Source organism: Heptranchias perlo, chromosome 5 (assembly GCF_035084215.1).
Source record: "Heptranchias perlo isolate sHepPer1 chromosome 5, sHepPer1.hap1, whole genome shotgun sequence".
In the NCBI taxonomy this organism is placed as follows: Eukaryota; Metazoa; Chordata; class Chondrichthyes; order Hexanchiformes; family Hexanchidae; genus Heptranchias; species Heptranchias perlo.
Genome location: NC_090329.1, coordinates 36,930,706 through 36,955,161, shown reverse-complemented (window position 1 = coordinate 36,955,161; position 24,456 = coordinate 36,930,706). Strand labels below are relative to the sequence as shown.

General features: G+C 44.2%; 1 protein-coding gene across 1 annotated transcript in view; it reads right to left on the bottom strand.

Moving 5' to 3' along the window:
• mboat2b (membrane bound O-acyltransferase domain containing 2b) overlaps positions 1–15,288 on the bottom strand; it is a 116,429-nt gene extending 101,141 nt beyond the window's left edge. The window contains exon 1 of the mRNA XM_067984234.1: positions 15,128–15,288. Within this exon, the coding sequence (XP_067840335.1) occupies positions 15,128–15,220 (93 nt within the window). The 5' untranslated portion in view covers positions 15,221–15,288. The remainder of the gene's footprint in view (positions 1–15,127) is intronic.
• Positions 15,289–24,456: the final 9,168 nt, after the last annotated feature.

Genomic DNA, 24,456 nt, shown 5'->3' with positions numbered 1-24,456 from the left:
AATTAAGAATAAATTTCTTTGTCCAGTAGGTACTGGAAGCCTATTGTAAACTATCCATAATTTGACACAGAACTAGCAATTTCACCTCAGACAGCACTAAATATTATGGGGGGGGTGGGGGAACAGAATGCACACTGTTACAGCTTATACTGCAGAGATAGAAATCTTTGCCCCATTTCTAATCCAGGTTATTCCTTTGCCTGAAATGAGGGCTCCCCGACACTATTTGAGGGAGGGGAAATCTCAATGCTCAGTTCCAACAGCCCCATCCTGAAGAGCAAAGATTCAAAAGAGTTTCTTCTCACACTTCAATGTTTTATCTCAATATAGGACAAAACATACAGAAATTGAAGGCAAAATATATAGCATTCCATTTAATATAAATAATACTTAGATTTTTTTGCTCCAGTTAAAACTTTTTGCCCAGATCCCAGATGGCATAGTGTGTAAAATGCAGACATGGTGTGGTACAAAACTATACAAACCAAAGGTTTCAGGTTTGATTTATGCTGGGCAAACTGTTCCCAATCCTGGCTACAATAGTTTTGCTACAATTTGCCTCCGTAACCATGGGCTGCAGAAATGGGCATGGAGCAGATAATGGGATGATTGGAAAACAGCCCATGGCTCCCACTGGCAATTGCAATTCTACTACTCCTGGTAAACAGTGGAGGTGCCAAATTCAAACAAACAGGATCAGGCTCTGCTTGAATGCACCCCACAGCCATCTAGCCTGACAAAACTTACTGTTCTAGACTCAAGAATGGTCGTTTGGGTTATGTACTGCAGAACCACCTCCAGGAGAGAAAATATGTTGGGGAAAATAAAAAAAGATATTTTGAATCCATTTATGGCCCCAAATCCATGCCATCTCTCAACTCCCCTTTTTTTTTTTCAAATCTCTCCCGTAAGGTTCCCACGGTAGTAAAACAGCCCGAACCAAAGCCACAAACAATATTCTCAGTGGCCATTGCGCATCTTCCCTCCTTCGACCACACCATCCACCTCCAACATTTATCCTCCATTCTCCAGCTTGGTGGAACTGCCCTCACTTAGTTCCACTGTAACCTACCCAGTCATAGCTAGAGCATCTGCAGCAATGGTTTCTCTTCCCCTCCCCACACCTATTAAATTTGAAGTCTCCCAAGGGTCCATCCTTGGCCCCTTCCATTTCCTCATCTATATGCTGCCCTTTGAAGACATCGCCCACAAATATGGGGTCAGCTTCCACGTGTACACAGTCAACACTCCACTAACTTTCCATTGCCTGTGTTGTCAGATTGCTTAGTCGGCATCCAGTCTTGGATGAACTGCAGCTTCCTGCAGCTAAACATTGGAAAGACCAAAGCCATTGCCTTCGGACCTCACCACAAACTCAGTGCTAGTCATTAATTCCATCCCCCTCTTCAGCCACCTTAAGTTTTACGATAACTTTGTCGAGCTTAAAGTCCATCCCCAACACAACTGTTACCTGCTGAGCTTATGACTGTGCGAAATCATGAACGATCTAGACAGAGTAGATAAAGAGAAACTGTCCCCATTGGCGGAAGGGTCAAGAACCAGAGGACGTAGATTTAAAAAGGTGATGGGCAAAAGAAACAAAGGTGACGTGAGGATAAACTTTTTTTTTTTACACAGCAAGTGGTTAGGATCTGGAATGCACTGCCCGAGGGGCTGGTGGAGGCAGATTCAAATCATGGCCTTCAAAAGGGAACTGGATAAGTACTTGAAAGGAGAAAATTTGCAGGGCTACGGGGATAGGGCGGGGGAGTGGGACTAGCTGGATTGCTCTTGCATAAAGCCAGTGTGGACTCGATGGGCCGAATGGCCTCCTTCCGTGGTGTAATCTTTCTATGAAGGCAGAGAAGTGTGAAGTGGTTCATTTTGGTAGGAAGAACAAGGAGAGGCAATATAAACTAAATTGTACAATTTTAACAGGGGTGCAGGAACAGAGACTTGGGGGTGTACGTACACAAGTCTTTGAAGCTGGCATGGCATGTTGAGAAGGCTGTTAAAAAGGCAATCAGGATCCTTGGCTTTTTAAACAGAGGCAGGAGTTCAAAAACAAGGAGGTAGTGCTAAACCTTTATAAAACACTGGTTAGGCCTCAGCTGGAGTACTGTGTTTAATTCTGGGCATCACATTTTAGGAAGGATGTCAAGGCCTTAGATAGGGTGCAGAGGAGATTTACAAGAATGGTACCAGGGATGAGGGATTTCAGTTAAGTGGATAGACTAGAGAAGCAGGGATTATTCGCCTTAGAGCAGAGAAGGTAAAGGGGAAATTTGATAGGTGTTCAAAATCATGACAGGTTTTGATAAGAGTAAATAAGGAGAAACTGTTTCCAGTGGCAGAAGGGCTGGTAACCAGAGGATGCAGATTTACAGAGTAATTGGCCAAAGAACCAGAGGTGACTAGAAGAAAAAAAATTACGCAGCAAGTTATGATGATCTGGAATGCGCTGCCTGAAAGGGTGGTGGAAGCAGATTCAATAATAACTTTCAAAGGGGAATTGGATAAATACTAGAAGTGGAAAAATTTGCAGGGTATGGGGAAAGTGCAGGGGAATGGGACTAATTGGATAGCTCTTTCAAAGAGCTGGCACGATGGGTTAAATGGCCTTGTGCTATATCATTCTACGATCACTTCTATTTCCTTCTTTTCTCTTTACCCCCTCATCGGCCCCTCTCTCATGCCTCCTTTCATTTCTCCCCTCGGGTACTATGTCCCCCTCAAAACCCTACCCCAACCCTTGATCACTCCAAGTTTTCTACTCTCCTGGAGTTGTCCCATGCTAGACTCCTTCTTGGATAAGCCTACAGCTTCCCTTGGTGCCTCTCTTGGCATCTTCTGAAGGGTCCATCAAGGCACTCGGCGCTGCTGCCTTACGAGCAGTAACCCCAACTGCCCCATCTTTCTTTCACCGACCTTCACGCCCAGTGCACCCATTGAGGGCTAATCTTGCCAACCTCCTTCCCAATCCATTCAGCCCTCCCAGCGCTGATCCTGTGGACTCTGCCAGTGGATCAGCTATTACCACCCCTCTCGCATCTCCCTTCAGAATATCCGTTCACTTGCCATCCATGGCCTTATTGTGGATGACTGCATCAACATCATGGCCTTACAAAGAAACAAAGAAAATAGGAGCAAGAGTAGGCCATTTGACCCTTTGAGCCTGCGCCGCCATTCAATATGATTATGGCTGATCCTCTATCTCAATACCATATTCCTGTTCTCTCCCCATACCCCTTGATGCCTTTTGTGTCTAGAAATCTATCTAGCTTCTTCTTAAATATATTCAGTGACTTGGCCTCCACAGCCTTCTGTGGTTGAGAATTCCACAGGTTCACCACCCTGAGGGAAGAAACTTCTCCTCATCTCAGTCCTAAATGTCTGACCCTGTATCCTGAGACTGTGACCCCTCGTTCTGGACTCCCCAGCCAGAGGAAACATCCTCCCTGCATCCAGTCTGTCTAACCCCGTCAGAATTGTGTGTTTTTCAATGTGATGCCCTCTCATTCTTCTAAACTCGAGTGAATACAGGCCGAGTCGACCCAATCTCTCCTCATACGACAGTCCTACCATCCCAGGAATCAGTCTGGTGAACCTTCGCTGCATTCCCTCTATGGTAAGGAGAGCAAAACTGCACACAATGCTCCAGGTGTGGTCCCACCAAGGCCCTGTATGACTGCAGTAAGACATCCTTGCTCCTATACTCAAATCCTCTTGCAATGAAGGCCAACATACCATTTGCCTTCCTAAATGCTTTCAGTGTCAGTGACTGGTGCACAAGGACACCCAGGTCCCTTTGTACATCAATATTTCCCAATCTATCACTATTTAAATAATATGCTGCCTTTCTGTATTTCCTTCCGAACTGGATAACTTCACATTTATCGACATTATACTACATCTGCCACGTATTTGCCCACTCACTCAACTTGTCTAAATCGCCTTGAAGCCTCTTTGCATCCTCTTCAGAACTCACGATCCCACTAGTTTTGTGTCGTCAGCAAACTTGGAAATATTACATTTGGTTCCCTCATCCAAATCATTGATATATATTGTGAATAGCTGGGGCCCAAGCACTGATCCCTGTGGTACCCCACTAGTCACTGCCTGCCACCCCAAAAAAGACCCATTTATTCCTACTCTCCGTTTCCTGTCTGTTAACCAATTTTCAATCCATGCCAGTATATTACCACCAATCCCATGTGCTTTAAATGTGCACACCAATCTCTAATGTGGGACTTTATCAAGGGCCTTCTGAAAATGGCCTTGACAGAAACTTAGCTGACAGGTGATAACACCTCCCCGTCCAGCTATAACTTCCACCACTTGCCCCATCCAGGCAATCACGGAGGTGGTGTGGCCCTTATCAAGTCATACCTTGGTCTTTTTCCCCCCCAACTCCTCTGAGCATCTTACTTCTCCTTTAAAATCCTCATTCTCTATTGCCAACCTAAGTACCATGTTAAGTTTCTCACCAAGATATCTTCACTGCTTTCCTCCCTCAGCCTCTGCACCGAGCGACTTTTCATCCTCAGTGATTTCGACCTCCATCTCAACTAATCATGCTCTCTCTCCTGAGTTCACTGCCCTCCTATCCTCCCTTAAATCTCTCCCTCCATAACTCCCCTACCCATATTCACAGCCACCCCCAAGAACTTGCCATCATGTGGCCTCTACTCCCATCGTGTCAATCACAGATAAGGCCATCTGTGATCACTTCCGTGCATCCCTCTCCTAATCCTACTTCCTTCAGTGTTTGCCTCTGGAAAAAGCAGTCCCCCAAGTCACTCACAACAGCACTTTCAAATTCCCAACTGTCTAGTCTTTGGGCCTCTATTCACCGTGACATTTCTGCTCAATCACACCCTCACCTCCATCTTTGTCCCCAATATTCTCTCTCACCCCTGGTCGTTCCTCTGGTACAGCCCTCATCTCCATTCCATTAGGTCCAGGGGATGCAGGCTTGAACATTTATGGCGGACAACTGGTTTAGCCAGTCATCAGATTTGGCTGGACCACAAAGCACTATCAGGTCCTGCTCTTCTCTGCCAAAACTGCTCACTATTCCAGGATCATCCTGGGATGCAATGATAACAGCTGGCTCCTCTTCACTACAACACTCTTCTTAAACCCATCTCCCCTCACCTCCAAGTGTGAGGCGATCATGGACTTATTACTAACATGGAGACCATCCGTTCAGCTGCCTCTGTTCTTCCCTCCCTACTCCTAGCTCACCAAGCCAAACTTCACCCAAGTTCTCCCCACCCCAAGCATCTTCTCCAGATTCTCTTCCATCTCCTCTCATGCCCTCTCTGACCTCAACTTGTCCAAGGGAGACCCACCTCCTGCTCCCTCAACCCTATTCCCACCAAACTGCTGACCACCCAACTTCCCTTCCTGGTCCTAATGACAGCTAATATCGTTCACGGTCCCCCTCCTCAAAAAACCCACCCTTAACCCGTTTTTGCAAACTACTGCCCCATCTCCAACTTCCCTTTCCCCACCAAAGTCCTTGAACATGTTGTCGCCTCCTGTAATGTGGTGACCAGAACTATACGCAGTACTCAAGCCTAACTAGTGTTTTATACAGTTTGGCATAACCTCCCTGCTCTTATATACCATGCCTCAGCTAATAAAGGAAAGTATCCCACAACCACTTTATCAACTGCCCTGCTACCTTCAGGGATCTGTGGACATGCATGCCAAGGTCCCCCGGTACCTCTACACTTCAGTATCCTTCCATTTATTGTGTATTCCCTTGCCTTGTTTGCCCTCCCCAAATGCATTATCTCTCACTTTTTTGGACTGAATTCCATTTACCACTTTTCTGCACATTTGATCAGTTCATAACTTTCTTCCTCACTATCAACCACACGGCCAATTTGTATATCATCTACAAACTTCTTAATCTCACACACACACTCTCTCCCTCACCCCCCCCCCCCGCGGAACCCCATTAGAAACAGCCTTCCAGTCACAAAAACACCCGTCGACCATTGCCCTTTGCTTCTTGCCACTGAGCCAATTTTGGATCCAACTTGCCACTTTCCCTTGGATCTTTCTGACCAGTCTGCCATGTGGGACCTTGTCACAAGCCTTGCCTAAATCCACGTGGACTACATCAAACACACTACTCTCATCAACCCTCCTTGTTACCACCTCAAACAATTCAATCACGGTGGTCAAGATAGGGCTCTTATAATGCAAGATATCTCACTCTTTCCTTCCGTTCCCAGGGGAGGTGCGCATCACAGCAGTAAGAGATGTGTGGAGTGTGAGTGTGACTTATAAAGAGGAAACAGTAGACAAATGAAGCCCCCAAATATAAAATTTCAATAACAGCCCATATCCTTGGCATTTGTCCAAGGTTACAAAAATTACAGACTTCCCCACAGCCTCAATTATGCATATGCACAAGACAGATGTACATTGTTATTACTAATGTTTGAATTTAGGATAACAGGTCATTTAGCGATCATAAAATTTATTGCACTCAATTTGCTGAGAAAGAACGAAGTTTTCTCCTCTATATAAAAGTTTTAAGTGGTACAAGTTCAAAATAAACTTTCATTATTTTCAACGGGCAATAGAAGAAAAAAAGAAAACTTACAATGGCTCCCATTTCAGCCTCAGTTATGAGATCATAGCCAGGGTTGAAGAAACAGAGCCTCTTGTTAAGTAATTTTAAAAAGAAATCTATTGCAAGAAATTTAATCCAAATACTTTATTCATTTCCCCTCCCCACAAAGAGTATTTTGAGATGGCAGTAATTCAGCACAAAATTTTATACAGTCTTTCACTGGATTTTCTAAATCATGTCTTCATTTCACAAAGCCACTCAAATTACAAGTACACACACACTGCTCTCCATTACACAATTCCAATTCAAAATGCATTCCTATGTCCATACCCTAGTAGAGAGTGAGGAGGACATAAAAAACCTGCAAGGGGATATAGACAGGCTGGGTGAGTGGGCGGAGATTTGGCAGATGCAATATAATATTGGAAAATGTGAGGTTATGCACTTTGGCAGGAAAAATCAGAGAGCAAGTTATTTTCTTAATGGCGAGAGACTGGAAAGTACTGCAGTACAAAGGGATCTGGGGGTCCTAGTGCAAGAAAATCAAAAAGTTAGTATGCAGGTGCAGCAGGTGATCAAGAAAGCCAACGGAATGTTGGCTTTTATTGCTAGGGGGATAGAATATAAAAACAAGGAGGTATTGCTGCAGTTATATAAGGTATTGGTGAGACCGCACCTGGAATACTGCATACAGTTTTGGTCTCCATACTTAAGAAAAGACATACTTGCTCTCGAGGCAGTACAAAGAAGGTTCACTCGGTTCATCCCGGGGATGAGGGGGCGGACATATGAGGAGAGGTTGAGTAGATTGGGACTCTACTCATTGGAGTTCAGAAGAATGAGAGGCAATCTTATTGAAACATATAAGATTGTGAAGGGTCTTGATCGGGTGGATGCAGTAAGGATGTTCCCAAAGATGGGTGAAACTAGAACTAGGGGGCATAATCTTAGAATAAGGGGCTGCTCTTTCAAAACTGAGATGAGGAGAAACTTCTTCACTCAGAGGGTGGTAGGTCTGTGGAATTTGCTGCCCCAGGAAGCTGTGGAAGCTACATCATTAGATAAATTTAAAACAGAAATAGACAGTTTCCTAGAAGTAAAGGGAATTAGGGGTTATGGGGAGCGGGCAGGAAATTGGACATGAAGCTGAGTTCGGATCGGTCAATGCCCTGTGGGTGGCGGAGAGGGCCCAGGGGCTATGTGGCCGGGTCCTGCTCCGACTTCTTGTGTTCTTTAGATTTGTGGTTGGGATCAGATCAGCCATGATCTTATTGAATGGCGGAGCAGGCTCGAGGGGCCGATTGGCCTACTCCTGCTCCAATTTCTTATGTTCTTATGGTCACCCCCCCACAACAACTGGCGGTGCCTTCTCCCCACCTTAGTCGCTGAAGCCTCATCTTAACTCATGCCTTGACAAAGCTGGGATGTTTCACTGGGACCAAATAAAAACATATAGGTAGCTTTAAGTACAATGGGCAAGAGGGATAGAAATAATGTTATAGCAAAGTATTAAAGGAAGTAAGAGACTTGCAGCATGCACCCATCAGTCACAAGGACTTTTAACATGCACAGTTTTGAATCACTCATGTTTCCAATTGTTAAAGTTTTTTATGTAATAGAGTAATAAAAGGTAGTCATTTCACACTAGTTTCTTTTGAGCTTGTTTTTAAGCAACCTCATTTTTTAAAAAAAACAAAGGCTAGTTTAAACACAAGCGGGACATAAATTCAGGGGAGTGAGCATTGTGCACTGGAGTGTCAAATCTGCTAGAGTAGTAGGATCCTGACAGTGACTTCTCAGCCACACAGAGGTCAACAACTTCTTCACAGGGAGGGAGAAAACCGTAGGCATTTAAATGATGAACTATTCCTTGCAGTGGTAAAGATCAACTACTGAACACCTTTTAAAAGCAGATCACAAAACAATTTTCAGTTAAATTGTAACTTGGAACACAGCAAATACTGAAGCAGTTTACTCAACCCAAATACAAATTATAGCTCACCTCCCAATTCAAAGTTACTCTTTCAGTGGATTTTAACACGTCATTCATAGTACATAAAATCAGGTGGAGCTCTAATAATTCTTACTTGATAGGTAAATGTTTAACATAGTAAAGCTCCCCGATGAAGTTTTCACTTTCTCACGTTTGTTCAGAAAGAAGAAAAAAAATTCAGGTTATTGTTTTGCCGATCACCTGCAGGATACTATTGACCTTTACATATTATCTACCAATTAATACCTGGTAGTTATGATGGGCTGATGCCCATACTGTAGGATACTACAAATATTGAAAAAAAGTGAAAAGTTTACTGCGTTCGCTGATGGAAATCAGCATTTTTACTACTTCTGGCTGTTCTCAGAAAGTCGTTCCAGACAGCCCCGAAACAAGTTTGTACACAAGAAATTCTATCAATCTTGAGCATGTGCAAAAGCTGCACTATTGTGAACGTGCATGGGAGGATCCCACGCTGCCTTGACCTGGCCCAGCATTTGATAGCAAGTAAGGAAATTGGTAGGCTTTCTTTGGAATAGGTGTGCTACACTGTGTGCATTTTGTTCTAAACTTAAAGAAATGTGATCGGTTAAATAATGTTCTTTTGGCTCTTCAAATGGCTCAGTGTAGGACTGTGTGGGAGTTGTGGTTCCAAGGAGAATCAACATAAATGGTGATGCTGAGAGTGCAGCAGCAGATGAGCTTGTAACTTAAGCTGTAAATGTACATAAATGAGACATCTTCATGCACTTGAAAAGAGATATAGAAATATAAGTTGCTGTTATGTTCCTTACATCCAAGCTACTTGCATTGAAAGCATTGTATTATTTACATCTATTTCAATTAGAAGTAAAGTCTACAGTCCATTATTTACATTACTACCTCATTCAACTGTGCTCCAGTCATGTATATGGACTTGTGTGTTATTATGCTCATTGTATATTACCACTTGATGGTACAAAAAGCTAGTATTAATTGTGACTTGTAACAATTACTTAATTTTAATATTGAAAATATCTAACCCTTTCAGAATAAATTACATTATTTTTAGTTTCAACATTCCATAATCGCATTACACTCCAAAATGATGGAACATGCACCAAATAGTGTGTGTTTTTTTTAAAAAAATGTTTCCGGGGCAGACCCCCAACCCAGGAAATAAACCATGCGCCTTTAATGATCACACCCCCTTCACAAATTCACATTAGATCCATTCCTATGAAATATGCCCCGTTGTGTACTTGCACACCATCCCGACTTGGAAATATATCGCCGTTCCTTCATCGTCGCTGGGTCAAAATCCTGGAACTCCCTTCCGAACAGCACTGTGGGAGAACCTTCACCACACGGACTGCAGCAGTTCAAGGCGGCGGCTCATCACTACCTTTTCAAGGGCAATTAGGGATGGGCAATAAATGCCGGCCTCGCCAGCGACGCCCACATCCCATGAACGAATAAAAAAAGTGTTGGATACATTATGTACACCTACAGCTTAAGTTACAAACTCATCGGCTGCTGCACTAGCATCACCATTTATTTTTACATCAATGCCAGGGTCTTATAAAAGATTTTGTTTTCACAGGAAAAAAAGGGTCCAACTTCTGTAATCTGATTCCAAGTCACTGCTGGAATTCCGTGTAGCGGAATAGAATTTAATTTATTCAGTCATAGGTCTGCATTGAGGGCTATATTGAGTTCCTTGCAGTTATGTGAATGGTCAGCCTTTTGGGGGACTGTCAACTTTGTTGGAGCTATTCATCAGCTTTTGTGAGGTTTCTAGTTTGGTATATATGGTTAAATAGAAGGCACCATAAATCAGGAAGCAGTAATTGGGTGATGCCAAGCTGTGGTTTTTCAATTCTGAAGAAGATTATAACAGAAAGGAAATCTGAAGGGGCTAAAAAGTTGCTGTTTTGACTTGCAAGGAAAGAATGAGTTAGTGCAAGAAACTGTACAATTAATCTTGATTTCAACACACTGACTGTACATGAAGGAGTAAGGGCACATAGAATAGCTAAGAGCTGAGGACGAACAAAGCAGCAGCAGCACCCACTCCCGCCCTCCCAACCCGCACTGAGCAATTCCTCACACAGAACCGAAAACCTACCTCCTGCAACCCACACACAATATTAGAAATGATATACATATTCACCTGCAGAGATGGAAATAGGCCCTGTCCCAGTGCAGTTTCCCTCCTCCCACTGAAGAAAAATCTGCCCTGGCCCAGTGCCATCTACTCCTTCCCCTTCCTCTCCTCTACCTCCATCTAGTCCCTTCTTCCATTCCTTGCCTGCTTCCCATCCAATTCCCACTCTCTCCAACACCACCTCCCCCCCAGGTCCAGTTATCAATCACCTTCTAACAATGGTTGATTTGAATAATGCACTTGATCTTGAGCACCCACCCCCCCAACCCCCAAACTCTACCGAGCCAAAGATGATGACATTACAAGAGCAAAGAGGCAGGTTTTACAAAGCGCTTTAAAAAAGGCCAGAGAGGTGGAGGGGTTTAGGAAGGGAATTCCAGAACTTATGGCCTAGACAACTAAAAGGCATGGCCGCCAATGGTGGGGTGAAGAAAGTCAAAGATGCACAAGAGGCCAGAAATGGAGGAACGCAGAGATCTCGGAGAGCTAGGCAGTCTCAGGCAGGACACCAGCTGGGGTGCTACAATTGGCCTCAAATCCACAGGGAAGGTGGTGTAATGGAGCAGTGTAAGGAGGGAGAAACAGATACAGTTAGCAGGGGGGAACCACACTCAAGTCCTCTTAATTCAAAAGGCATTTAATTCAAATTATCTGACAATTCAAAGTTCTGGATAATTCAAGTGCAAAAAAACAAATTTTGCTTTATCAGGCATAGACTAAATTGGCCAGATTTGCATCTTCTGACTACAGCCCATGTGATTGAATAAGGATAGGTACAATCTCACTAATACCCACCCCAGATGAATAAAACTGACATTCACTATTCAGCGATTCACTGTTCAGCGATACACAGAAATGGCCACTCCTTGAGGGACCAGATGGTTGGTGAAATCCAAGGAACTCCAGCAGACAGAGACGTAAAGGTAGAGATTTGTTTTTAAAAAAGGGAAGGGTAATTCTAAAATGAAAATCAAAAACCAAACTAGTTTGCTACAGACAACACATTGCAACAACACTGGGACTGGTATCTCCTTGTGAAAACCATGAAAGAATGGATGTAGATATCTAAAAATCAACTCTTTCCTTCCCCTCCTTCACATATTGGAACCAGTAAGGGACAATGAAGGAGAAGACCAAAAACACAATCAGAGGCAAAGTAAAACCAATTATATTTTACTTGCTATATAGTATGCACTTGACCATAGTGTATTAAGCAGGCAGCTTAACAGGATATTGTGCAGAATTTACCAACCAACAAATGCAGTCTACATAAAAAGGCCCAATTAGACAACTGACATTCTAGCTGAGCACCTGATAGGACCAAGTTGTCCAAATTGACAGCCTATCAATAGAATAAAAGTGTTGATGTCATATTCATGTTTTGCCACCAACATGGTTGGCATGATAAAAAAAAGTGGAACACAACTAAATGAATTGTTTCTACACTTTGAATCATACTATCAAGTATCGGGCTCTTGACAATTCGATGTGGGAGTCTGAAGAAATTCCCAGATGAAACAATGTTACATTTCTTAAAAAGAATACATACACTACAAGATCTCTGCCTCGCAACTCAAATGAATTGACTGCCTCAGTTCTCAGTTTCTGTGTTTCACTGTTCTAGGTGCAAGATTTTCCTCCTGCACTTTTCTTTTTCAGTTCATTTTTTTTTTTGAGGGGGGGAAAATGTGCTAGAAGGGGGAAATCTACATCCTCAGGGCATCCCAATATGCTTCACACCAATAAATTTCTTTTGAAGTACAGTCAATGTTATGTGGGAAACCTGATGGGTACCTACCACCCATAGAACCAGACCCCATCACAAGCCAGTGCCTTCATGCGAGAAGGGGGCAAAAACAGGAACATTTTCTAAAGGTAGCTTCATTGATTGCATTTTGCACGGTGCAAAATGCAATCAGAACTTGAATAAAACTTTATGGTTCATTGCATTGTGATTTGAAAGCCTAAAACAAAGTTAGAAGTTACTGTATTCAGCTGGACTGCCTCGATAAACATGTGCAGAGGGGCCAATAGATAACAAACATGTTTTAAAAAGATAACTTCCTTCTCCTCCCAACTATGACTATAAAAACAAAGAACTTTTTTTTGTCTATTATATGTATGCAAGTGCAGAGTTGCTCAAGCTGAATACATTAAAAATTGAACTAAAACTGGACATTAATTATTCAATCAGATATTAACATAAGCATCATCCAACAATATCCATATAGCCTACTTACAAATTGGGAGTAAAAATTATTTATGTTTTCTATTTCACCAAAAATTAAATGTTATAAAATAATTTAGAAAGAACAGTGCAGTTAGAAGGGGATGCAGTACACTAGTACTTCATAGTTCACTTGGGTTAGGTCATCTGCCACAGATAACGACTGAATGCTATTTTTGCTCACTCCTCCCCCCAATTTCTGAAGATATCACTAATATTTTAATTAATTCTTCCTCAATTGGAAGAAATTAAGCTAACTTTCCCGAGCAGATTGCAAATGGTAGTAATTCCCTTCATTCAACTTACATCTTTTAAGTTTTTATTGCTTCATTTGTCTTTCAGAAGATGTTAAACAAAAGCCCCACCTGCTCATTCAGGTCGACATGAAAGAATACGTGGCAACATTCAAAAAGAACAGACAAGGTCCAAATATCCTGGCCAATATTTATTCTTCAATCAATATGTCCAAAACAGTTTAACTGATCATTTATCTAATTTGCTATTTGTGGGACTTTACTCTGCCAATTATTTGTTGTGTTTGCCTAAATATTAATGACTACACTTCAAAAGTATTTTATTGACTGAAAACACATTGAGACATCTTGTGGACAGGAAAGGTATCATATTTTTTCTTTTTTAGTATGAGATGTTCTTAATGGGTACAGGTTTACCTATCTTCCCCACCCCTTCATGAAAACTTCAAGTATCAGATGACCATTTTATCAAAGCTGGGGGGGGGGGGGGGGGGGGGGGGGTGACAAAAAAGTGGTTGACAAACTTTTACAAAGAGTCATTCTTCTTCACCTAAAACAAAGTTTACCACTTTCCTAAATACAGTAACCCTAAAGTGCAACAGTAAACATTACTAAACACTACTGCCTCTTGAGCACTAGACCAGCTGAGCAGTGTGGAAAACTAAGCCACACCTGGCCTTGGAATGCTTCATTCTATAAAATTGAGTGGAGTGGTGGAAATAAAATACTCTCCCCAAAAGGGTCACCTTACATCTTGATCAACAGCATCAAATTAAATATTCAGGCTTTCTTGGGCATGCACAAATACCCTTTACAAACTAATAAAATTATCTTTTCTTTGGAATTACCCAACATTAGCTACCAACCCCACCTAAATGTATGTATATGTATATATATATATATATACACACACACACACACACACATCACAAACTAGACTCACCATAAATTCATATAGCTTGAAAGAAATGCCTTGTATTTCAAAAAGGTACTAGCAAACTATAATGTCGTTTAGCTTAACATGCACCAGCATTCTTATAATTCGAGAACATAAGAGGTAATACTAACTCAATAGATTGGCAAATAAAAATATCGAGCACATTTCTAAACTTGCCCTACTTCTAGCCTTGAAGCTTCTTTACAATCAAGTTTAGCAGCCAGTAATATCATGTTCTGATTTTTTTAAAAACTTATCCTGTGAACTATTTTACATCAATCACTGAACAGATGTTCAGATTAATTTGAGGCAGTTCTCACGGCCAAAGGAGACAGAGCATTACACAAACAAAAAACAAACCCTGCCTGCGAGCTGCTAAACAACAACGGTAGGAGGAAGTACCCAACAACTTCAGATTTTCATTTTATTATCTACAGACGTAACAACTACACCGCTTTGATTTAAACGGCTTTTCCGAAGCATTCCAGCTCCTGATGAAGGGACGGCAAATGACCCAAAACACAAACAGCGGAATTCGACAAATCGGCTCTTAAATATAAGAAGCTGTTTTGTGAAATAAGTTAATAGGAACGCAGGACAGAGGCAGCGGCCCTGGGCTCGTAAAAAACAAATCTCCCACCCCCACCAGTTATTAAGGAGCAGAGAGAGAGAGAGGGAGAGGGGTCTAAAAACATCATCTAATATTTATTTGGGAAATTTAATCATGGAAAAAATTAATATATATCGAAATATATCGAACTCAGCGTTGAGCACCCCGCTCCCAGGCCAGGCCAAGCCAGCCCCGAATCCCAGCCGAGGGGCTGTTGCTATAAAAATACTCCAGACAGCAGAGTTGTCAAGAGTCGGCTCCTCCTTCCCTCGGGGTCGAGAGGAGTGCAAATAACCAGGGAAGCTGCAATTCAAACTTTTAAAGAGGGGGGGAAAAAAACGGTCGAAACGGCGCTGGAAACCACGTACCTGGTCGATGGACAGATTGATCGTCTCACTGAGGGGCTGCAGGAGAGTGGAACCGGTAGTGGTGGTGATGGTGCTGCTGCCACTCGAAGCCATGTTTTAACAAGGGAACGCCGCCTGCTCACGGCCATAACAACAGGAGCCGCTCGCCGCTCGCCGGCCAATCGCGGCGCCCACACTGCCAGGCGTCGCCCTGGCGCCCTGCGCCAACGCCCATTGGTCGACGCGGCGGGGAGGCGGGACCCTGCCGTCGACAAACCCCCTTCGTTACTGGCCAGTCGGGCTGTCAGTCGTATTGCGTCACGGAGCATTGTTGTGGGTGTTTTAAATAGTGAAATATTTTACGGCCTCAAGACATTGAATGAATGAAATGAAGAGGGCAGAGCCGGGTGGCACAGGAGTGATGTACCTAAACCGGCTTTTGGAAACCCAAGTTTGAAGTTTCTTCTCCATGCTCGAATCAAACTGATTTCAATCCGCATTTTTTATATGTATATTTATATATGAGACACTGCGTTGGTAAATAAAAAAAAAACAAGGTTTTTATTTAGGTGAAAAGATTCAGGTGAAAATCTTTCCACGGAACAGATGCGCATGAATGAGCCAAAAACACTAACTCAGAAGTGAGGAGTCCATGTTTAAATTGAATGACCTTTACTTTTGCTTCTCCTAAATCCCCGCCCCACGCAACAACCTCAATTGAACGTTCACCGGAATGATCAAAAGAAAAGTCGAATAAGAAGAAAAAAATGGGAATTGAGTCCAGCTTAGACGTGGCCCGCGGTATCTGCCTGCACGCTTGAGGCCTTCTGCGACTGGTGCGCACCGCAGAGACTGTAGTGGATAGGGACAACAATATTGTTGTTTAGTTTGATAGGTTTCCTTTCTCTTTTGTAGGTTTGGGTGTTTTTGTTTGTGACACTTGGGTCACTTGTTTTAGATTTCTTTAATTTGGGTTGATGACATAGGGGCAACCCAAATTAAAGAAAACTAAAACAGGTGCCCCCTTCCCTGAGGTGGCACAAACAACAAACACCCAAACCCTACAAAAGAGAAAGGAAACTTATTGAACGAAACAACAATATTGTCCCTCTCCACTACAAACCCCAGTCCCTGCGGTACCCACCGGTTGCGGAAGGTCTCAAGCGTGCTGGCAGATTCCGTGTGCTCTTTCTCCAGGGCCACAGGCGCGGAGAAAGCAGCGGAACAGAGGCAGGAAGTCGGATCGACCGCCCTCACGGGCCACGTCTAACCTGGACTTAATCCCCATTTTTCTTCTTCTATTAGACTTTTTTTTTGGATCATTTTAGTGAACATTCAGCTGAGATTGGGGAGGAATTTAGAAAAAGTAAAAGTAAAGGGCATTCGATTTAAACATAGACTCCTCACTTATGAGTTAGTGTTTTTGGCTCGTTCACGCGCATCTGTTCCATGGAAAGGTTTTCACCTGAATTGTTAACCTATCTTTTTTATTTACCAAATGCTCCCGGACTGTTGGCCCAGAATTTGCTGGAGTGGGGCATCTTGCGACGCACCCCATTTGTTCGATTTTTTTCTTCACCCTTCAGCTTGAAATTTTTTTGCACCGCAAATCATGGGAAATGCAAGATCCACGGGATGTAAGGGACCTTGGTGAACGACGGGATCAACAGTTTAGGTCCTTAATCAATGAGATTTAAGGATAGAGAAAGAAACAGAGGAATGACGGAAAAGGAAATAGAGTGAATTAGAGTCAAATTAGATACAGAAAGAGAAATAAAGAGAGAGAAAGAAAGATTGGATTAAGAGATTAAAAAAAGGGACAGAAAGGAAAAGTGAGAAATAAATTTTAAATTTTAAAAACCTCTAGGAACAATTTACTACCTGCAGGAATGAGACTTTACAGTTTCAGTTGTTCCCTTTCTGGGCAGGAGAGGTTGAGTGGCATTGCAGGAACATAAATCTCGTAATTAAAAGGTTCCTTACGCTGTTAATTACCAGCCCTAACTTTCCACAGCAAGTTTAATTCATTTTAACAGCGCAAATGCAGCAATGTCTTGAAGCTTACGGAGAGGCTGATGGCGAGCTCCTGTTTCACGAGGCTAACGGCAGAGTGACTCAAACTGTCGAGCGATTTGTGGCGATTTGCATCTCATGCAAATTGTTAGGTTATTTACACACTAATAATGGCAGGCATATTAAACTAGCTGTTAATTTCCCAGCAAATTCTGGGCCATTATTTCACTTAGGTTGTCAATCGGACGCTTGTAGTCTAGTATATTTGGCATGCAGGAAAGGCATACAACGGATGAGGTGTTTGGCATCGAGTCAATTTTGTTTCCACTGATGGCAGACCTGAGTTTCAAGTATGTTTTAGCATTACTATGCTACCTCACTTGCTTACTACTTTGCCTCTGTTATTGTCAATGATACAAGGTGTACTTTGTTTGAAATAGTCATTGTCATTTGACAAGGCTTCTACTTTGTCTACTCAAAAAAAATGCACACAAATATTAAGCTATAAATTATACAAAGATTATTATTCAATGGTCAAGTTACAGACATCCCCTTCAGAGGTTCCTGATTGTTAACTCACAAATGTTTCCTTGTTTATTAGACCTAGATGTACTCTTATGCACAGCGTGCGGAGGAGGGTATACTTGGATATATGTCGGTAGCCTGCTTTTGATTTATATTGACAAGTGTATGTTCATTTCTTTGGAGCTAAAAATTGCACTTTACACTTGTCAAAGCAGTGCAGGCCAACCCACTACCCCACCATGACTCATACCTAAGGCCTGTTGTTGCTGTTGTGAAGCTGAACTGTTTGAAAGCAACTGTGTGCTGTGGGTGGTGATTCTCAGGAGGTCAGGAATTCCCACGTACAATATGCAGCCCATTCAAAACCAACTTTTAAAGCAGCAGCAAGTGAAATTCAGTGGGAGCCACAAAGGGTGGGGAGGGGTGGGGAGAGAGAGAAGCAAACCCAGGAGCTCCTGGGAGAGGGAGGGCAGCACAGAATGCCAGTTTGGATTGGGATGCAAGACAGATTGTCAGCACAGACTGGCAGAGAGGGAACACAACACTTTATTTAGTGCATTTTCCAGCAATTTTGGAGTACACTTTTACATAAATACATTTGCCAAATTTTTGAGACCCCCCAGTGCATATAATTTTCGGATATGTGTCGCATCTTTCTCTAGTTTCTCTCCTATCTCCCCTCATGCCATGTCTGACCTCATCTTGTCAATGAGGCTCACCTCCTGCTCCCTTGACCCTATTCCCACCAAACTGCTTACCACCCAACTTCCCTTCCTGGCCCCCATGTAAGCTGATATTGTTGATGGTTCCCTCTCCTCAGGTACAGTTCACCTCCCCTTCAAATCTGCCATCATCACACCCCTCCTCAAAAAACCCACCCTTGACACCTCTGTCCTTGCAAACTACCACCCCATTTCCAACTTCCCTTTCCTCTCCAAAGTCCTTGAATGTGTTGTTGCCTCTCAAATCCATGTCCATCTTTCCTGCAACTCCATATCTGAACCCCTCCTGTCAGGTTTCTGCCCCTGCCACAACACTGAAACAGCCCTTATTAAAGTCACAAATGACATCCTATGTGGCTGTGACTGTGGTAAACTATCCCTCCTCATCCTTCTCAACCTGCTTACAGCCTTTGACACAGTTGAGCACACCATTCGCCTCCAACGCCTCTCCTCCGTTGTCTAACTAGGTGGGACTGCCCTCACCTGGTTCCATTCCTATTTATCCAGTCGTAGCCAAAGAATAACCTGCAATGGCTTTTCTGCCCGTTTCTGCACTGTTACCTCTGAAGTCCCCCAAGTATCTTTCCTTGGCCCCCTACTATTTCTCATCTACATGCTGCCCCTCGGCAACATCATCTGAAAGCACAACGTCAGGTTTCACATGCACGCTGATGATACCCAGCTCCACTTCACCATCACCTCTCTCGACCTCTCCACTGCCTCTGATTTATCACGCTGCTTGTCTGACATCCAGTAGCAGAAATTTCCCCCAATTAAATTGGGAAGACCGAAGCCATTGGGCTCTATTTTAGCACCCGCTATCGGGTGCGTTCCTGGCGGGGGGGGCTCCGAAAATCGGGGCATCCCGGAGCAGGTCGGGAGCCCGGCTCCAACCCGCCCACTTCCGGGTTCCCCACAGACACGCCGACGTGCGTGCGCAGCCCCCGCATGTGGGACTCCCGCAGGCAATTAAAGCTGGTGGGGGGCCACTTGAGAGTATTTATTCAGGTATTTCAGGTCATTAACAGACCTGATTAAGGGAATATGTCAGGAGGGGTGGGATTTTAGAGACAACTGGGACTGTTTCCCATACTGGGGGAAACAGTCCCAGTTGAAATGGACGTGTTGCAGCTATCAGCCTGTGGCAGCTGCAAAGGTCCATTTGACAGGTGTGGGGGGAGACCCTCACTCATTGCAGGAGGCCACTCTGTCACTTGGGACAAGGTTTGGCCTCCACCACCCTCCTCCTGACAATCAAATTCACCAACTTGCACACTTACCCCGGGGTCCAGAGACATGTACCTACCTTGCAGACCCCCTCAGATGTACATCTTCTGGATGGGGGCTGCCGTAGCTGCAGTCATGACCTCCTCGGAGGGCGAACAGCATCACCAGCCTCGCCGGCCAAGCCGTCCACCTCTGACACGTGGAGCTCCACAACACAGTGCTGTGACACATCTACCTGCACAGCAGGAGGAAGGGCAACCACAGAGAGAGATGCATCGCAGAGGGCACTACCCTCGCCACAGGGTCCACAGACCAAGGCTCAGCTTCCTGGACCTCTCTGAGCATCAGTGCACACGGAGGCTCAGAGTCACTCGACATGTAGTCGTGGACATCTGCAGCCTCCTTCATGCCGAGCTGCTCCCGGCTGGCCCGAGCACCATCTTCTTACCTGTCGCTGTCAACGTCACCACTGCCCTCAACAACTTCTCCTCCGCATCCTTCCAGGGTGCCACCGGGGACATTGCCGATGTCTCTCAGTCGTCTGCACAAAAGAGCCCTGCAAATACACCAACACCCACTTTGCTGTGACACAATGGATGGCATCAGGTGTGGGTCTTCATTGTGACCCTCAGGAAAGGGCATGATTGCACAAACCAGACAAGATTCGCAAAGACGTGGCAGTAGTGGTGCCAATATAATATGTAATGTGAGTTGATCAGAAATTAAATATAAGGAAAAACCATGACAAACCCTCAAACACCCTTGTGTATCCCCTTCATGCTCACAACACGTTTGCCTTACGCTGCCTACTGCACATATGTGATGCATGCCCTGTGGCTGCAGCACAGGTAGTGGCAGGTTGAGTGAGGCTGACCATGAAAGAGATGCATCAGAGGGTGAGTATGAGATAGAGCCATGAGATTGTATGAGGATTGGGTTGAGTGGTAGTGGCGGGATGAGTACTGGCAAGGAGAGTAAGTGCAGGTAAGATGAGGATGAGGTTTGAGTGGGTATGAGGGGTGATGTGACAGAGTAGTGTTGGCAGTGCAGAAGGAGATGTGGGGTGGGGGCGGTGATGTGGCAGACGGAGTGTAGGGGAATGAGTAAGTGTACTCACTTTGGCTGACCTACTTAAGGCATTGCAGCGCCTCCTGCACTGTATGCAGGTGGGCGATATGTTGGTGGTGCAGGTGACCTCCTTTGCCACCTCGAGCCAGGCCTTCTTGGTGGCAGAGGCAGGCCGCTTCATCCCACCCGCCGGGGGGGAAGATCTCTGTCCTCCCCCTCCTCCTAACCCCATCTAATGATACCTGGAGTGAGGCATCATTAAACTGGGAGCAGCCTTCCCCCTGGGCTGCTCCATGCTGTAATTTTTTCTATTTGCAGCATCAGTCAGTGGAGGACTGCCCCTTTAAATAGAGCTCCTCCAGCTGACAGAGCTTACTGCGCATGCGCAGTCCGCCCGACGCGCAGATCAGCAGTGGGAAACCCGGAAGACCAGGTAAGTGGATCCAATTAGGCTGCGATCGCGCGCGGGGCAGACTGATTTCGCCAGGCGCGTTACCCATGCGCCCAGTCGCCCCCCCCGCCACAAACCCGCAGCCCTGGCAATATCGAGCCCATTGTCTTTGGTTCCCGCCACAAACTCCATTGCCTAGCCACCAACTCCATCCCACCCCCTGGCCACTCTCTAAGGCTGAACCACACTGCTTGCAACCTTGGCGTGCTACTTGAGCCTAAGCTGAGCTTCCAACACCATATCCTCTCCATCACCAAGACTCCCTACTTCCACCTCCGTAATATCGCCTGTCTCCGCCCCTGCCTCAGCTCATCTGCTGATGAAACCCTCATCCATGCCTTTGTTATCTCTAGACTCGACTATTCCAATGCTCTGCTGGCCGGCCTCCTTCCTTGCTCCCTCCGTAAACTTCAGCTCATCCAAAACTCTGCTGCCCGTATCCTAACTCGTACCAAGTCCTGTTCACCCATCCCCCCCGTGCTCGCTGACTGACATTGGTTCCCGGTCCAGCAATGCCTCGATTTTAAAATTCTCATCCTGGTTTTCAAATCCCTCCATGGCCTTGTCCCTCCCTATCTCTGTAACCTCCTCCAGCCCTCCAACCCTCAGAGATCTCTGCGCTCCCCCAATTATGGTCTCTTGCGCATCTCCAATTTTCTTCGCTCCCCCATTGGTGGTCGTGCCTTCAGCTGTTTCGGCCCTAAACTCTGGAATTCCCTTCATAAACCTCATCTCCTCCCTACCTCTCTCATCCATTCAGCCACTTCTTAAAACCCACCTCTTTGACCAAGCTTTTGGTCACCTGTCGTAATATTTCTTCGTGTGGCTCTGTGTCAAATTTATTTGATAATCGCTCCTGGGAAGTACCTGGGATGTTTTACTACGTTAAAGATGCTATATAAATGCAAGCTGTTGTTCTTGCTGCTGCCAGTAAGACCCCAACAATATATAAGATAAAGTGTGGCAGGGCAGGAACTCTGTCCAACCAATTGTTGAACCAATGACCCTGGGGAATTTCTCAGTGTCGACCTGATTAAAATAATGCCAGCAAGGTTTCTGCCTGCACAAGAGTGCCCACAGGCAGTAATGTGGAAAGTGCTGCTGCTGCAGGACTCTGGCACTTGCAGCAGCTTAAAGGGGTCTTTTTCTTCCAGGCCAGGGCATAGCGTTGGTCTCTTCTCGATTCAGCACAGAGTGCTGGTATAGGATGTTAATTGTATCCATGTGATTTATATCAATTAGTGTTAATTGTATTCAGTTGGTGGTATCAATTGGGAACTCTCTTGTATCCATTTATTGGAGAACTGATCTAGGGTGTAATAGTGGTAATGTGGATCTCTGTGAATAAAGGCTTGAAGCAACTGAAGACTGGGCTCTCGTAGTCTATCCTTCACCACCTGGCTATCTAGTTTGAAACATAGGAGTATAAATCAATCAGTTCACAATCAATTGCACTTCCTGGGGTGGACCTTCTTATTTTTAAAATGACACAACCAGTCCAAACAATGCTGGATGCCAGTAACATCCTGTTATTATTAGCAGTCCAAAATTGATATGGTGGTAATCTCCATCATTACTAGTCTCCACTATTTGGAGATTATGAATGTAATCACATGTAAAAATTGGAATGGTACTTGCATATTGTTACCTGAACCCTAGATAGCCATTGATGGGAGTAAGCACATTGTAGCAATTGCACTCCAAGGTTCCTTTTGTATTTCTTGGTTATTCTTTGACAGAATGTTCTAGAGAGTCTGGGAAGTAAAAGCAGCTAGTTATTACCAAACCAATACGAGTGACATAACAATTGCTGCCTTATTTGGTTACGTACGGTCCTCCAAAATGCTGAAAAATGGCTCTCACACTTGGGTGTTAAGCATGGATATTTTCACATTTCTGTGTCACACTTGCTGTTGAATGGTTTAGAATTATTCATAAAATATAACAAATCATAACTGAATAGGTAGGGAAAGTGCCAGTCAACAAGTGGAAGGAACAGAAACCATCAATCATGCAGTTCAGAAGCTACAGGTCAAAAATGGGCAGTGAACAACAGCTACCAATAAAAAAGGTGAAATATTTTTTGAAATTCTTTTTGGTCACTATCTTGGGTTGCAGATTAAATTGAGGATTTACTGCTAGAAATTAGATTTGTACCATAATAAAGACATAAAAAATACAACATTTACAAGTATGTGGGTAGATTTATCTCTAATGGGATTATCTCTGTTTAAAGTGCCTGGTCCAATATTTTCCATTGGAGGCCTGTGCCTACATGAGAAGCATCAGACTGGAGTTAATGGGGATTCCACTGCCCCATTTTTCACACCCTGACATCTCCTACCTTCCACCCCTTCCCCTAGGGCCTTACAATAGTGTAATCTCTGATTAACAGCAAGCAATGCCATGGGAGAACTGCTAATTGACCATAAGACCATAATAAGACCATAAGAGATAGGAGCAGGAGTAGGCCATTCAGCCCCTCGAGCCTGCTCCGCCATTCAATGAGATCATGGCTGATCTGATTTTTACCACAACTCCACTTTCCTGCCTTTTCCCCATATCCTTTAAATCCCTTGCTGATCAAAAATTTGTCGAACTCAGCTTTGAATGTATTCAATGACTCAGACTCCACAGCTTTTTGGGGTAAAGAATTCCAAAGATCCACGATCCTCTGGGAGAAGAAATTCCTCCTCATTTCCATCTTAAACGGGTGACCCCTTATTCTAAGACTATGCCCCCTAGTTTTAGATTCCCCCATGAGGGGTAACATCCTCTCAGCATCTACTCTATCAAGTCCCCTCAGAATCTTGTATGTTTCAATAAGGTCTCCTCTCATTCTTCTGAACTCCAATGAGTATAGACCCAACCTGTTCAATCTTCCCTCATGAGAAAACCCTTGCATACCCAGAATCAACCTAGTGAACCTTCTCTGAACTGCCTCCAATGCAAGTATGTCCTTCCTTAAATAAGGGTCATGATGTGGAGATGCACCAGAATGTACGCAGTACTCCAGGTGTGGTCTCACAAGCACCCTGTACTGTTGTAGCATGACTTCCCTGCTTTTATACTCCATCCTCCTAGAAATAAAGGCCAATATTCCGTTTGCCTTCCGGATTACCTGCTGCACCTGTATGTTGACTTTTTGTGCTTCATGTACGAGGACACCCAGATCCCTCTGTACCGCAGCATTTTGTGGTATTTCTCTATTCAAATAATATTTTGCTTTTTTATCTTTCCTCCCAAAGTGGATGACTTCACATTTTCCCACATTATATTCCATCTGCCAAATTTTTGCCCATTCACTTAACTTGTCAATATCCCTTTGCAGACACTTTGTGTCC